This window comes from Panthera uncia, chromosome B4 (genome assembly GCF_023721935.1).
Source record: "Panthera uncia isolate 11264 chromosome B4, Puncia_PCG_1.0, whole genome shotgun sequence".
Taxonomy (NCBI): Eukaryota; Metazoa; Chordata; class Mammalia; order Carnivora; family Felidae; genus Panthera; species Panthera uncia.
Genome location: NC_064809.1, coordinates 39,656,854 through 39,674,122, shown reverse-complemented (window position 1 = coordinate 39,674,122; position 17,269 = coordinate 39,656,854). Strand labels below are relative to the sequence as shown.

Sequence of the window (17,269 nt, the reverse complement as noted above, 5' to 3'; positions counted from 1 at the left end):
CTTAGGTAGAACAGTTAGAAGAGCCCCTCAAAATACCCTACCCCTTCCTTTAAGGGGTGAAGGTATTGTGTTTCCATAAAGCTTGGAATGTAATTCCTTTCCTGGAAGAAGTGATGAAGTATCCCAGTAAAGTTTAATTTATCAGATCAGCTTCTTAAGCATAAGTTTGGGAAACAACAGGAGAAGAGATTTGTAGATTATATGGGTTAAGAGAGTGGTTGGGGAAATCTTATGTCTCTGAATATGCTTCAGATGGGATGCTGTGGTGGTCTGGCTTCAGAGCTGGAAAAAAAAAAGTGAGAACATGGCAAGGGAGGGGGATGGATAAGTAGTTATATATTGTCCTTCTCCAACTCAGCAAGTTTTCTCTGGGTGTGTCCCCTTGCCCAACCATTTCCTTTCCTTCTCTAAGTCCTTCCTGGAAGTCAGTATACTATGGAGGTGAAGAGCTAGAATCTCAAGTTAGCCCCACTGGATTTGAATCTTGTCTCTGCTTTCTTACTAGCTATGTGAGTAATCTTTTAGTCGCATGTGGCTAATCTTTTTGTATATCAGTTTCTTCATCTGTAACTGGTGGGTAATAGCATACTACCTCATAGAGTTGTGAGGACTGAAAAATAAGACATTATTTAGAATCTCTTAGAACAGAGCTTGGCAAACAATCAGTCCTCAATAAATTTCAGTCACTATGGCTTCTGTTGTTATCCTGGCAAGAGCAATGGACATGGAGGGGTCAGATGACAAGGGATCAAGCTCTTGCTTTGCTCTGCACTAGCCATGTGACCTTGGACAAGTCTATCTATCCACAGAGTTTTAGTTTTCTCACCTGGAAAAGATATCGTGAGAATTTAAAGTGGGGCCATACAAACAATCAAGACAAGAGCACTAGGGCAGTTTGTGTTTGTTATGTCTTATGTGCCTCCTGCCTTCTCTGTTCCTCGCTCTTCTTCCAGAGGTGGGCAGTGTGAAGTGGAGGGGGAGGCAAGATGAGCACACCCATGAGGAAGCAGCTAACAGTATCACATGGTCATGGAAAATAGGATCTGTAGTGATGTCCCTTCTTTCATTCCCCATGTTGGTAATTTGTGTTTTATCTTTCACCTTCTTGATTAGTCTGACTGAACATTTATCACTTTTATGGGTCCTGTCAAACAACCAGCTTTTGGTTTCATTGACTTTCTCTATTGATTTTCTGCTTTCTTCCTCACTGACCTCTGGTCCCTGCTTTATTATTTATTTTCTTCTTCTTGCTTTGGATTGAATTTGTTCTTCTTTTTCTAGTTGAAGTGCAAGCTTAGATGATTTTGATTCAGAGATTTCTTATGTTAATACAAGTATTAATTGTTGTAAATTGCGAAGTATTTCTGTAACAGCGTCCCACAATTTTTGATATGTTGTGTTTTCCTTTTCACTCAATTGAAAATACCTTCTAATTCCCTTTATTTCTTCTTTGTCCCTTCTTTGGGTTATTTAGAAGGGTGCTGTTTAATTTCCAAGTATTTGTGGTTATTTTCAGATATCTTGCTGCTGTTGACAAAAATCAACTAAACTAAAAAGTTTAACTTAATTGTGGCCAGGGAATAAAATTTTCATTACTTCAATCCTTTTAAATTTGTTGGATTAGCCTTATGACTCAGAATATGGACTATCTTGGTGAATGTGTATTGAAACGAATGTATTTTCAGCTGCTTAGTGGACTGTCAAGTCAAGTTAGTGTGTAGTGACATCTATATTCTTACTGATTTTATGTCTAGTTTTCTCTCCATTACTTGAGAGAGAAGTGTTAACATCTCCAATTTATACTTGAAAATTTGTTGATTCATCCTTTTAGTTCTATTGGTTTTTATTGTATGTATTTTGATGTATGCAGCTGATGTATGCATTTTACTGTATGCATTTAGGATTATTAGGCCTTCTTAATGAATTGACCACATTATCATTAATTAATGCCCCTCTTTATCCCAAGTAATGTTCTTTTTTCTGAAGTCTTCTTTATGTGTCCCAGCTTCCTTTTGATTCATGTTTGCATGGTATGTCTTTTTTCATTTACTTTTTCTTCTACATATGCCTTTATAATTAAAGTAGGTTTCTTATACATTTACATTTAGTGTTATTATTAATGTATCTATATTTTAAAATTACCATCTTACCATCTTTGTTTTTTATTTGTTTTGTCTGTAGTTTATTTCTGTTTTTCCTCTTTTCATGCCTTCTTTGCAAATGAATATATTTTATGATTTCATTTCATCTCCCATTTTGGCCTATTAATTATACCTATCCTAAAAAATTTAGTGGTTTCTCCAGGGTTTACCAGAAAACATCTTTAATTTATCACATTCTACCTTAAAATAATATTATACCATTTCACTGATGATGAGTGATGTTGAGCATCTTTTCATGTGTCTGTTGGCATCTGGATGTCTTCTTTGGAAAAGTGTCTATTCATGTATTCTGCCCATTTCTTTACTGGATTATTTGATTTTGGGGTGTTGAGTTTGCTAAGTTCTTTATGGATTTTGGATACCAACCCTTTATCTGATATGTTATTTGCAAATATCTTCTCCCATTCCGTCAGTTGCCTTTTAATTTTGTTAATTGTTTCCTTTGTAGTACAGAAGCTTTTTATCTTGATGAAGTCCCAGTAGTTCAGTTTGCTTTTATTTCCCTTGCCTTTAGAGATGTGTTGAGCAAGAAATTGCTGTGGCTGAGGTGAAAGAAGTTGTTGCCTGTTTTCTCCTTTACGGTTTTGATGGTTTCCTGTCTCACATTTAGGTTTTTCATCCATTTTGAGTTTATTTTTGTGTATGGCATAAGAAAGTGATCCAGTTTCATTCTTCTGCATGTTGCTCTCCAGTTCTCCCAGCACCATTTGCTAAAGAGACTGTCTTTTTTCCATTGCATACTCTTTCCTGCTTTGTCAAAGATTAGTTGGCCATACATTTGTGGATCCAATTCTGGGTTCTCTATTCTATTACATTGATCTATGCATCTGTTCTTGTGCCAGTACTGTACTGTCTTGATGATTACAGCTTTGTAGCTAAAATTAACAACTCAGGAAACAACAGATGTTGGTGAGGATGTGGACAAATGGGAACCCTCTTGTACTGTTGGAGGGAATGCAAACTGGTGTAGTCACTCTGGAAAACAGTGTGGAGGTTCCTCAAAAAATTAAAAATAGAGCTACCCTACAACCCAGCAATAGTGCTAGTAGGAATTTATCAAAGGATACAGGAGTGCTGATTCATAGGGGCATATGTACCCCAATGTTTATAGCAGCACTATAGACAATAGCCAAATTATGGAAAGAGCCCAAATGTCCATCAACTGATGAATGGAGAAAGAAGATGTGGTTTATCATCAAAACCCTAGAGGAGAAAGCAGGAAAAGACCTCTCTGACCTCAGCCGTAGCAATCTCTTACTCGACACATCCCCAAAGGCAAGGGAATTAAAAGCAAAAATGAAGTACTGGGACCTTATGAAGATAAAAAGCTTCTGCACAGCAAAGGAAACAACCAACAAAACTAAAAGGCAACCAACGGAATGGGAAAAGATATTTGCAAATGACATATTGGACAAAGGGCTAGTATCCAAAATCTATAAAGAGCTCACCAAACTCCACACCCGAAAAACAAATAACCCAGTGAAGAAATGGGCAGAAAACATGAATAGACACTTCTCTAAAGAAGACATCCGGATGGCCAACAGGCACATGAAAAGATGCTCAACGTTGCTCCTCATCAGGGAAATACAAATCAAAACCACACTCAGATATCACCTCACGCCAGTCAGAGTGGCCAAAATGAACAAATCAGGAGACTATAGATGCTGGAGAGGATGTGGAGAAACGGGAACCCTCTTGCACTGTTGGTAGGAATGCAAATTGGTGCAGCCACTCTGGAAAACAGTGTGGAGGTTCCTCAGAAAATTAAAAATAGACCTACCCTATGACCCAGCAATAGCACTGCTAGGAATTTACCCAAGGGATACAGGAGTACTGATGCATAGGGGCACTTGTACCTCAATGTTTATAGCAGCACTCTCAACAATAGCCAAATTATGGAAAGAGCCTAAATGTCCATCAACTGATGAATGGATAAAGAAATTGTGGTTTATATACACAATGGAGTACTACAGGGCAATGAGAAAGAACAAAATATGGCCCTTTGTAGCAACGTGGATGGAACTGGAGAGTGTGATGCTAAGTGAAATAAGCCATACAGAGAAAGACAGATACCATATGTTTTCACTCTTATGTGGATCCTGAGAAACTTAACAGAAACCCATGGGGGAGGGGAAGGAAAAAAAAAAGAGGTTAGAGTGGGAGAGAGCCCAAGGATAAGAGACTCGTAAAAACTGAGAACAAACTGAGGGTTGATGGGGGGTGGGGGTGGGGGAGGGTGGGTGATGGGTATTGAGGAAGGCACCTTTTGGGATGAGCACTGGGTGTTGTATGGAAACCATTTTGACAATAAATTTCATATATTGAAAAAAAAAGATGTGGTTTATATATACAATGGAATATTACTTGGTAATGAGAAAGAATGAAATCCTGCCATTTGTGGCAAAGTGGATGGAACTGGAGGATATTATGCTAAGTGACATAAGTTAGTCAGAGAAAGACAGATCTCACATGTTTTCACTCATGTGGAACTTCAGAAACTTAACGGAAGTCCATGGGGGAAGGGAAGGGGAAAAAATAGTTTAAAACATGGATACAAACCATAAGAGACTCTTGAATGCAGAGAACAAACTGAGGGTTGATGGCGATGGGGGGAACAGGTGATAGTCATTGAGGAGGGCACTTGTTGGGATGAGCACTGGGTGTTGTATAGAAGTGATGAATCACGGGTATCTACCCCCAAAACCAGGAACACACTGTATACACTGTATGTTAGCTAACTTGACAATAAATTTTAAAAAAGTAATAATATTATACCCTTTCAAACACAGGGTATGGGTCTTCCAACAGTATATCTTGGTTTCTTCTCTCCTGTCTTTTGTGCTATTATTATCCTATTCCTACATACGTTATAAACTCCATAAGACATTATCACTATTTTTGCTTGGTATCAGTGTTTCTCTGCCTTTATTCCATTATTGTTACATGAAATTTTAATACCATGTATATACTATGTATCTGTTTATGTACTGTGGCCCTTTGGAGACCTAAAAACCACCTGAAAGCTACCTAAGATAGTTTTGGCTTCCAAAGAACTAGTTTTATCCCCCATGGAAGCACTATGTCACATAATATTCTGTATTCTGCTTTGACTGTTTTTTTTTTTTAATTTCCATATTTTAAGGTTGACACTCTATTCTTCTGGCTTGCATAGTTTCTGCCAAGAAATTGACTGTAAATCTTATCTTTGTTACTTTGCATATAATACCCTCCCCACCTCACCCTCACCCTCACCCCAGCTTAATTAAAGATTTTCTATCTTTGTTTTTCAGAAGTTTGATTATGATATTGTCTAGCTATGTGGGTTTCTGTTTTTGTTTTTATATTTATTCTGCTTGGGGTTCTCTGGAGTTCTTGGATCTGTGTTTTATTGTTTTCGATTAATTTTGGAAAATTTTTTTAGCCATAATCCATTCAAGTGTTTCTTCTGTCTCTTTCTCTTTATCTTTCTGGGACTTCAGTTACATATGATAGACCCTAGGATATTATCCTATGGCTCTTGATTGCTATATTTTTCTTCTTTTCTTTCTCTTTGTGTCTTAGTTTGGATAATATTTGTTGACTTATATTCAGAATTATTCATTTTTTCCTAAGCTGTGTTTAGTCTCCTGCTAAGGCACTCTAATAAAGATGTTTCTCATATCTGATATCCATTATTGCTTTTTTTTCCTCTAGCAATTCCATTTTGCATTTTTGTATTTTTGTCTCTCTATGGGAGTTCCCAATTTTCTCATGATGCATGTTGCCTATCTTTTGCATTAGATTCTTCCTTAAAAAATGAATTATAATTACTTTAAAGTCCCTAATAATTCTGACATCTAGAGCAACTTTGGTTTTGTTGATTTCCTAATTTCTTGACAGTGAATGTTTAATTTTTTATGTAACTCAGGATTTTTTTTTATTGAATTTTCTGAACATTGTGTATGAAAGGACATAGAAACTGAGGTAAGTGGTATTTACACCTAGAAATGGACTTGGGGCACCTGGGTTGCTCAGTCGGTTTAACAGCTGACTTCTCATTTCAGTTCAGTTCATGATCTCATGGTTTGTGAGATCTAGCCCCATGTCGGACTCTGTGGTGACAGCATGGAGCCTTGCTTGGGACTCTCCTTCACTCTCTCTGCTCTTCCCCCGCCTGTGTGCTCTTGTGTGCTCTCTGTCTCTCTATTTCTCTCTCAAAAAAATAAATAAATCTAAAAAAAATAAGAAAAACTGAAATGGGCTTATACCTCTTCTGTCATGAGGGGAGCAGAGTCAACCTAGTCAGAGGTTGGGCACGGCTTGGATTTTGTTGTTGTGAGAGTCATCTGCAGCATACGACAGGCTTCACATTCCTTCAGCAGTGGGATGCTATTACCATGTGCTGCTTCATGTGGGCCCTGGAAGTGCTGACAGTTTGTCCTCATTGTCCCCTTTCCACGTCAGCTGTCAGCAGTCCTTTGCCGCAGGGGGGTCTCTCTCCTGCCCCTCCCTCACTGCAGACTGCTGATCCTTGTCACTCAGTGATTTGAATAAGAGATGGTCCTGGGAGATGGTGTGCTTTCATGCCTCTCTGCAACTAAGGAGGCCCTTTCCAGTTTCTGACCTTGCCCATTACCGTCGTCCTGAGTACTGAGTGGCGGTTCTTGGCTAGGATCTTATGAGTGAGCGCAAAGCCCTCTTGTGTCTAGAGCTGCCATTTTTTCTAACATGTCATGCTAACCTATACTCAACCTTTAAGGTTTAAAAAATTATATCTATTTCTTTGTGCCCACTTTTATGGTGTCTGCCTTTTCTTCCCATGCTCTGCCAAATCTGAAAGTGTTCACATGTCCCATCTTTCCTGGGAGGGGCTTGTCGTTGTTGTTTTTGCTTTTGTTTTTTCAATTCAGTTCACATGATTACCTTGCAGCTTCCACTCCCTGATGGAAACTTCAAGGGAAGTTTGATGTCACAGATTATCCAGATTTCTCTTGCCATTAGGGTGGAAGCCCCATGTCCTTGCAGTCAGCACCTCTGGTGGTAGAGAAATAGATTCTGTTGTCTGTTGTTGTTCTTTCGTTCTCACATCAAAGACTGGGCTGCACTCCCTTGTCCCTCCTGAGTTTTATGTCAGAGGCTCTCAAGAAGTAAAATCTACTTGTAGTTTTCTCATCAGGTATCCGTAACCAATATTTGTTTAAAGGAAAAAAAATCCCTTTTTAGAGACTTGGTGTGATAATTTACTACATTCCTGAATGGGGATCAAAAAGATAATGGCTGGTTAATTTTCTCTTTAAAAAGATTTTTTTTTAATGAAAATAATTCATTAACAAAGTAGTTTAAAAATGCAGAATGATAAGGGGTGCCTGGGTGGCTCAGTCGGTTAAGCGTCAGACTTCAGCTCAGGTCATGATCTCACAGTTTGTGGGTTCGAGCCCCACATTGGGCTCTGTGCTGACAGCTCGGAGCCTGGAGCCTGCTTCGGATTCTGTGTCGCCCTGTCTCTCTCTGCCCCTCCCCCACTCATGCTCTGTCTCTCAAAAAATGAATAAATGTTAAAAAAATTTTTTTTAAATGCAGAATGATGAAAAATAAATAAAAAGCCACCCATCATCCTGTCAGCTAGAGAAACCACTGCTAATATTTTACCAAAATGCATCTAGTCCTTTTTCTATGGGTTTTATGGTTTGTGTACACAAGTATACATGCCCAACTATATACTTTGTGTGTTTTGTTCATATAAGCAAGTTCTGAAAAGGTGTGGTTTTTTTGTGGGTTGCAGTACTTATGAGATGATGATGTGTCCTTCATGTTTGTCCAGTAAAGATGCCAAAACTTACGGCATATTCTCAGCTTGCTGTTAGGGCTGGATTCCTTCCTGCAGCTATGGCACAGGAATAGCCAGGGCAGGTGTGTGTGTGTGTGTGTGTGTGTGTGTGTGTGTGTGATTCCAAGGGAACGTAATTCATATCAGAAGAGACCCGTTGATCTTTGTGCCGAGGTCCCTGTTTCGCTATCTAACTTCCATCTCTTTTCCTTTATGCCAACCCATTGTCAGGTTAGAACAAACAGAAATGTGGAATGTATATGGTGTTCTTACTATGTGTTGTGATTTTCTTTCTTTTACAGAAAGTATTTTGGAGAAAAAATTGGACTGTATTTTGCCTGGCTGGGATTATATACATCATTCCTCATCCCATCTTCTGTAATCGGGGTGATCGTGTTTCTTTATGGATGTGCAACAATCGAAGAAGATATTCCCAGGTGAGACGGTTTTAAAGAAGAGGGCTCAGTTCCCACATGGCAGTAGTTTGGCGATTCATCCCAGTTGCGAGTACATTTCACACGCTTCTTTCCAAAGTTCTTACCCTCTATTCTCTCCTCCCCTTACCGCACATGCAACTTCCCTCCAGAGACAGATCTGGGAACTACAGAGTCTGGGAATGGCTTCAGAGCTGTGCTGGGGTGGCTCCCTTTCTCTCCTACTTAAGCTCTTCTCCAGGGCCTAAGTCTGATATGGGCAAATGAATTATACCTGATGAAAAAAAATCATGCCTGAGAAATGCGTTTCCCCCTCAACTTCATGACTTACTCTTTTCTCTGGTTTTCTATAAAGACCCAAGTCAGGAGATGTTGAGCGGTGTTGGGTGGCGATTGCATGTTTATATGGTCAAACACTGTGAGGCTGACCATGGAAGCAGGCAGTTCTGGAAAGGAGGGCTCAGCCTCTGGTTCAGGAAGTTGGAAACTGCAGGTGATAGGCCCCATGGTGAGGCTCTTGGAAAGCCAAAGATAGAATAAAGGCTGGTCCTTCTGGTGAAAAGAGAGACTACAAAGAATATAAGCACTTAAAAATAGCATCCTTTAGGATGGACAGCATTATGTATTAGCTGTAGGACTGGGTAGTTCACTCCCTGAGTCTTCCTTCCCTTGGCTGTAAATGGTGGTAATAACTCGTACCTCGTGATGTTGTTGTGAGGATTCAAGGAGACAATGTTTGGCACATAGTAGAATATTAATAAATAGTTGTTGAAAGGGTCAACGTCTGTGGAAATAAAGTACAAGCGACATGAGAGACACTTATATTTCAAATTTAAATCTCTTGCCATCTGCAGCACTGTCCTTGAAAAGCGAAGCATAGTTAGTGGGTTAGTGTATTTTAATACTTTTTCAGTTGCAAGTGATAGACGTGCAACATGAACTAGCTGAAGCAAAAAAAAAAAAAAAAAACACAACAACAACAAAACGAATTTATCATAAGGGTTCTGGGGTGTGTCGGGGGAACCTAGTGTCAGGCATGTGGCTAGCCTAAGAGACAATGGAAATAGGGACTCCTGTTTATCTCCTGTCTCTGGTTCTTTCTCATATTTGTTTCACTACAGATTTTCTCCATTGGATGTAAACAGTCCTACTAATAGCTCATGGGTGTTACAACTTAGAGCTTTCTACTTGATTGGTCCTGAATGAAAAAGGCCTGTTGGCTCACTTTGGGTTAGGCAGAGGGCCCTGGGCCAGCAATTGTGGCTGTGAGCCGAGATCACGCTGTACCAGCAGGACGTTCCCTCAGTAGCCAGGTGGATGAGGACACCGGGCAGACTGTGGGTGTCTACTGTAGTTGGAGGAAGTAGTGGCCATTCTGGAGAAAGGGCCAAGAGCTGTGCTCCTTTGAGGAAAAGGTTTCACCAATGGCAGGAACCAGGTAGCTCTTCTTTCCACCATGTCTGTCTATAGGAATGGTCTTGTAAACTAGAGAAGCTGGAATAGGCATTGCCCGTGGTTAGAATAAAGCAAAATACCTTGAGATAAGAGACAAGGGTTTGGATATTTTTGTGTGTAAAACTCCAGGACCAACTGTCTGGCGTTCTTGACTGGGAGTTCTGGGACCTTTGTCACACGAGATACATAGCAGAGGTTCTGCTTTCTTCAGGCCATGGAGCGCAAGGGGAGAATGGATACTTACTAGATGCCTACCTTGTGCCAGGCATGGTGCTGGGTGGTTTTCATGCATTAGTTTTTTTGATCCTGTAGAGATCAATGGTTGTAAACTGTTATTATTTTCATCTGATGCTAAGTATGGTCACCTAACTTTTCCAACTTCAACAACTAATAATTGTCAGGGTTGCAGTTTGACCTCTGCTGCCTCCTGCTCCCATCTTTGCTTTTTCCGCTAAGATGTGAAGTCCCCCAGAGGGCTTATATCTTCCTTGGTAGCCAAGTAGCTTCAGCTGGCCTTGCCTGGTGCTTTCTCAGGAAACATGGCTCCCATGTTTCCCTTTACTGAGTTTGATCCCTAGAGAGCTGGGCCTCAGATTGATCCAAACTGGAAAACTCCATACTGTGCATAGAGAGCCAAGGCCAGTGTAGGAGAAGGGGGGTGGGCATCAGCGTCCTGGTTAATGTTGGGTTTTAGAACCTTTGCCCTGGTTTCCCATCTGGGAATACATGAGACAGTGACCATTTTAGCTGGAAATTATCATGGTCTACACATGCTGAAAAATCTATATCTATACACATGTGCTTGTGTATATGCAGGTATATAGTCATGTAAAATATCATTGTTATCACTGCAGGTGTATCTTATTACCTGTAAGAGTGTGTAATGTTTCAGAAACTATGTATAGCAACCCACTAGTGGATTAAAGAATCAGTTGAATGGCTATGTTTTAAGTGAACCAGAAAAAGACAGGATAGAGTAGAGTGAAATATAATATTAGTATTCATCATAAGAAGGAAGTATAGGTATTGTTTTATGAGATTTTATTTAGTTATCTAAGTATGTTTATAGGGGAGAGAGTATGTATTTGTATACTGGAATCTGATTAAAAGATTTTTTTTAAACTGTAGGTCACAGTCCAAAAGTTTGAAATTGACTGTTATAAAATTGAAATTTTGGTTATTGGTTTTGCATACTCAAGGTGGGGTGTGATAAATAAGGAAGATGTAAATGATAACAAATTATGAAGAATTTTTTAAAAGAACTGCTCTTTAATCATAATTGTGTATCCATCAGAAATCCAAGCTCTTTGGGCTTGACGAAAACTCATGAAATACCACTCTCAATCAACAAAAGGTAGTCTTTAAGTCCCAATACTGAATCTAAACAAATTCATATTCTTCTGGGATCTGTGTCTGTCAGCTACTCCTAAGCATGATTAAAAACTTGCAGAAGTAATTCCTGGGATTACTTTAGAGTATTTTGACATTAAGCCTGGAATTTATTATCTATGTATCATTTAAAAAATGTTTTATTTTGAAAACATTATAGACTAATAGGAAGATAGTACAAAGGACCCACAGTATCCTTCATCCTGTTCCCCCCACTGGTTGTGTCTCATGTAACTATAGTATCATATCAAAAGCAGAAAATTTACATTATGTGGAACTTTGAATGGTACCTTTTATCACCCACAACTTTGATATGTGAGATACAAATATCACTTATGAGTAATAAATGGTTCCATATGTACATGACTTGTCTATAGTACTTTACTAACCAAGGGATTGATTCCATTTATTAGGCATTTGCTTACATGCATAGGAAAGACTGGGACATTTAAAAAAAAAATCTGATTGATCTAAACCATGTTGAAAAAAAATGGTTACTTTAGGTCTGAGTCCTTAGTAGCAATGTTGTGTCTGAATTTCTTGAATAAATGCCGTATTGCACCTCTTCCCTTCATGCTAGCACAGCCCTGTATCACCTAATTTGTGAGCAATGAGTTACTACTGATTAAGAACACCACTCACCTTGGGGTCCTGGTTCAGCTGATTGCCAGACCATTTATCAGCCCTTTTATGCTTTCTAGAGAAAATGATAGATTGAAGAAATATGAGTTATAGTCACATTTGCATCTAACAAGAAATCTGTGGATTATGCAGCTGGTGAATAACCCAGATGTGATTTCAGTTCTAGTGAGCTTCCCTCATCTTTCTAGTTGTCTTTTCAGTTTGTCTAGAGAGACAGCCTCTCTCAGAGAATACAAAGTCATTTTAATATCCTCCTAAGGCAGAATTTCTCCAGAATTCTGTTCAAATTGCTTGCATCCAACAGACAAACAAAACAACCCAATACCTATAAAGCATTCTGACTTCAAATTTAAATGATTTGAGAAGTCTCCATGTTACAATGGCTGCCATTTTGTACAAATGATTGGTGACACAGCACTTAAGTTTCAAAGTGCTTTGCACCAAGCTGGTTGCTGACACTGTGTTCATTCCTGACCTTTTTTTTTTAAAGCATTGACCGGGTTTGATTAGAATTGGGTTGACTAGGATTATCCCTCCCCCAAGTCTATGTGTAAAAAAAAAAAAAATCCCAAACAACAAAGTGATGTCCCTGACACACATACTTAAGGACAGCACTGAGGAACTTATATGTTCTCAAACATGGCTTAAAAGCACAGCTCTTTACTATAATTTATACAGACTAACAGTTTTCTGTGTGAATCTGTTTTCTAAGAGGGTAGTCTCATCTCTGAAAATAACAACTCCTCAGTGATACAGTGGACACTTGTCTGACCCAGAAGACTTAGAATAAACCTTGTTCTCCAGTTACCAATAAGAATTTACCCAAGTGTGGGGTATCTGGGTGACTCAGTCGGTTAAGTGTCTGACTTCAGCTCAGGTCATGATCTCATGGCTTGTGAGTTTGAGCCCCATGTCGGGCACTGTGCTGACAGCTCAGAGCCTGGAGCCTGCTTCGGATTCTGTGTCTTCTCTCTCTGCCCTTCCCCTGCTCACACTCTGTCTCTGTCTCTCTCTCAAAAGTAAACAAACATTACAAAAAAAGAAAACTTAAAAAAAAAAACAATGTGCCCAAGTAAAACCTGCATGGCTAAACTTACTATTAAGATATTATTTAATATTGTCTATGTGAGTGACTCACTCCTATTGACACTTGCCAATGGACAGCTTCACAGCGAGTCAATGGAGGAATGAGGATTTATTCAGACTTAGAGTTTCCATTCTCTCACACAGAAGGCCTTTCCTTGTTGTGGGCTTAATGGCTCATTAAAAACAAGCCTGAAAGCTGGGACTTGACAGACTGTGACAGCCCTCAGGGAAATCCTTCAACTTCTTCATGGAAGGGAGCTGGATCCAGGCATCCCTTGACTTCCAGGTTTCATGTAAGCACTTGATTTAGCACACAGGATGCCAGCCAGCTCACTGTGGCAATGGCCTCCCTCTTGTCAGCCATACTCTATAGTGCCCTCTGCTGCCTCTTTCCAGAGGAAACACAGCTGTGGTTTTTAGTGTAGTACCTCCTACCTCGCTAAGACTGTGTCTCCAGCTGCTCTCTGAGAACAGCCAATGCTTCATTTTCATGAAATCTCGAGTTCTCCACCCTTTTCCCCCAAACAATGAGTTTAACCATCTACCCATTCCCCCTGGGGAAATATTACACACCAGAGTGATGAGTTCATTCATTTTCCTACCAATATATAGTGTGGAAGGACACTGGGGAAGCCAATTAGGGCTGGTAGTTCTTTGGTTCTTATTTGCAAGCATTCATATGAGCCTGAATTTATTGGATCTAGCTAATCACCTAAAGAGTGAATGGAATTTCAACTATATTCATTAGTCCATTAAATAGAATGGATAGCTTAGAATTTAACCAGTGGTTATTTGACTCGTGTTTCTCTCTACAAGTATCATAGAATCTAGACTTTGGAAGAATTTACCTTATTCTTGCATTCTCCCTAATCCCATTTCATGTTTTTTTTTAAATAATTTTTTTAAGTTTATTTATTTATTTTAAGAGAGAGAGAGGGAAAGAGAGAGAGGGAGAGAGAGAACAAGTGGGGCAGGGGCAGAGAGAAAGGGAGAAAGAATCCCAAGCAGGCTCCATGCTGACACAGTGCAGAGCCTGATGTGGGGCTTGAACTCACGAACCACAAGATCATGAACAGAGCCGACATCAAGAGTTGGATGCTTAACTGACTGAGGCATCCCCCATTTCATAGTTTTGATCATTCTTATTATACTGAGGGTATTAATCCCCATCCTACAAATGGGCGTGCAGCTGATGCACTTAGAGACTTCCAGCCCAGCTCTGACTCCATTCTTCTTCCCGTGGCTTCTTCTTTAGAAAGAAGTAAGAGCTTGTGTTGATCCAGCCAGATTCTTGGTTTGCTTCTCCCCATGACCAGTCCCACACCTGTTGGGGGCAGCCATAAGGGTTTAAGAAGACAACCTGGGCTTGATATGATGGTGGTGGAATCGGACTTCAGGCAGGTGATGGATTCAGAGTCATCGGTGCTCCCCACCAACCTCATAGATGCAGCACATTTTGAGGGGACTTTATAAGGCATCACTCAGTGTACAACATCTCTGACAGATGCTCACTAATTAGGACACTCCTAGTGACAGGGGGATCCGCACCTCAGAAGTGGCCCATCCGTTTCTTTGACAAAATGCAGAAGTAAAACTCTCATGGCAAAGAATCCAATTCCAGCATCTCTAACACACCTCACCTATGGAGTTGATAAGCTTAGCCATGGATTTGGAAGTGGGAGATGTTTTCAGGATGATTTTCTTGGGGTGGGTCCTCCTTGACTTCCACTTGACCCAGCAGCCTCTCTCAACTGCAGCAAAGAGATGTGTGACCAGCAGAATGCCTTCACCATGTGTCCCCTGTGTGACAAGTCCTGTGATTACTGGAACCTCAGCTCAGCCTGTGGTACAGCAAAGGCGAGCCACCTGTTTGACAACCCTGCCACCGTCTTCTTCTCCATCTTCATGGCTCTGTGGGGTAAGTGGTCACCATGAGCCTTGCTTATATTGGTGATATCTTTAAGTGGTTACAGTGACCATGCTCTGAAGCCCATACCCTTTGATTTACGTCCTTTAGTATTTAATACTTATACCTCAATAAGTATTTTAGGGACAGTAGCTTTCTCTCTTATACATGTGAATAGACCTAGGAGTACCCTCCATGGCTTTATATATATTTTAAAAGCATATAGGATGTTAATCTTGTTTTAATCTCACATATGATCTATTCAGAATTTGAACCAATGCATGTTTGAAAACCCCTAGCACACCTGTAAGGTGCTCCAGGTTTATCTACTAAGATATGTAAAGTCATAGATATTCAGTATAACACTCAGAGTGGTGGGGTGACTGCCATGGTCACCAAGGTAGCTGGTGGTCAAGATGGGCCTAAACCTGGTCTCCTGACTCCAGGTTCAGTGCAATTTCCAGGATACCATGAGTGTAGATGTTAGAGATTTTACTTAATGCCAGAGAAGTATTGTCAGTATTTCCACCAAAGGGATTTGTAAAGAACAGATAGTTTCATCATTTTCCTTCTCCTCCCTTACCCCCAGAGTATTAGGGTAATAAACTTTCTCTGGGCCATAGCCATCTGACCACACACACACACACACACACACACACACACACACCCTTCTCTTCACAAACTGGAATGGAATAACCTGGAATAATAACCCTGTGGTAACTGGACATTTCCAAGAAGACACACCCACGTGTATCATACAAGGAACAGAGTCAACACATTTCAGTCCATCTTGAGTAGCTACCTGACTTTTACTTTTTCCTCATTGTTGGATACACAAGCCCTTAGCTTCCCCATTGGATTGCAGAGCAGCAGGGCCATGATCCTTCTGCAAAGGATACTTGATTATCACTGACTCCATGGCGCCTGAAGGACATGCCAGGATGGGACCATGAGTCACACATTCCCAAAAGTGTGAAGAGGGGACAGGGAGAGGTCTGTTGTCAGTACTGTGTTGGGAGTACCGAACACAAGCGTTCTCTATTCCCTGTAGGGACCTCTACTTGGGTGGAGATAGAACCAGACTGGAAAGACCGCCATATTACTAGGTCACCAAGAAACATTTCCAGGGGACACTCTATTTTCTGTTCTCAGGTGGAATAGCCAGTACCCAGGAGCACATGGGCAGTAGTCAGCCCACAGAAGTAGGGACAGGGAGTAGGAGGAAGTGGCACTTAGTACCATTTGGCCCTGGAATGGTTCACAGGACGGGTTCAGTAGAACTGGCTGAAGCTGAAGCTTGTTGACTGGGGCATCTTGAGCTGCAGCTCTGTGGCTCCTTGTCAAGCATAGCATCTCATAACTACCCCCAAATTCACTGGAATTCATTTGGAACCTGGAACACATATTTAGTTTTTGATATATTACAGTCCTAATTCCCACCAATTTGTCTTAAGAGATGCCCATGACTGAATAGCGAAAGCTTAATAACGCCAGACCCATGATCCCTTACAGACTTTTCCTAGGATCCGTAATCCCTTGTCATAGACAAACTTGGTTTTCAATTGTACTTTCCCACTCTCAAGCCCCAACAACTACCTCTCCTCTTTCCTCAATAGCTGTAATTAACAGATGCCTCTCACCCCCCCCCCCCCACCCCAGGGATCTGCCATAATTTACTGCCCCCACCCCCGCCCCTGCTCCTCTCCCTCCCCCTCCTGTGGCCGTGCGGGGAAAGCAGGAAGGGTGGGATGCGTCAGAGCTTCCTGGCATAGCGTGGGGTTCGGTTGTGTTTTTTAACAGCCTTGCTGTGTTTTATGTGATTGTGTATTTGGTTGCAGCAGCCAAGAGCCGCTGGGCACAATTGCCTGCAAATTACAATTAAAAATAATAGTACTGCCTCTCATTACCATGATTATTATGATCAGTGATGCTGTGCTGGGTGGGCCTGGGCTGGGGCCCAACCTGCCAGGAGGAAGGCTGGGGAGAAGTGGCACTTTGCAGAGAGATTCTCTGTCAGTGGAGCAGGAGTGGGGGCTGCTGAGCCAGGGCTGCGTGGAAGGTGCTAGTTTGGCAGGGTCTGGGTCTGTGGGAGTCTTCAGGCCCAGCTCCTGGTTCCTCTGTCGTCCGGCTTCAGACTCCAGGGAACTTTGGAAAGTGAATGAAGCTCTATTGAAAAGGGAAGTAACGGGACAGGGTTTCTGAACTCTGTTCTGAATAGAAGTTAAGGACACTGTCTTAAGAGCCAGGCAGTCCTAGATGTGTGTGTCTCAGTTCTGCCCCTTACCAGCTGAGGGTCCATGGCCAGACAGCGTGGATCTGGCTCCTGGTCACAAAAGTCAGCACTCTGTTTTGTTTTGTTTTTTGTTTTGTTCTTAAGTTTTATTTATTT

At 40.9% G+C, this 17,269-nt stretch overlaps 1 protein-coding gene across 1 annotated transcript in view; it reads left to right on the top strand.

Moving 5' to 3' along the window:
• LOC125918752 (anoctamin-2-like) overlaps window positions 1–17,269 on the top strand; it is a 94,460-nt gene that overhangs the window by 67,084 nt on the left and 10,107 nt on the right. Inside the window, exons 7-8 of the mRNA XM_049624946.1 lie at window positions 8,271–8,405; window positions 14,732–14,892. Of these exons, the coding sequence (XP_049480903.1) occupies window positions 8,271–8,405; window positions 14,732–14,892 (296 nt within the window). The remainder of the gene's footprint in view (window positions 1–8,270; window positions 8,406–14,731; window positions 14,893–17,269) is intronic.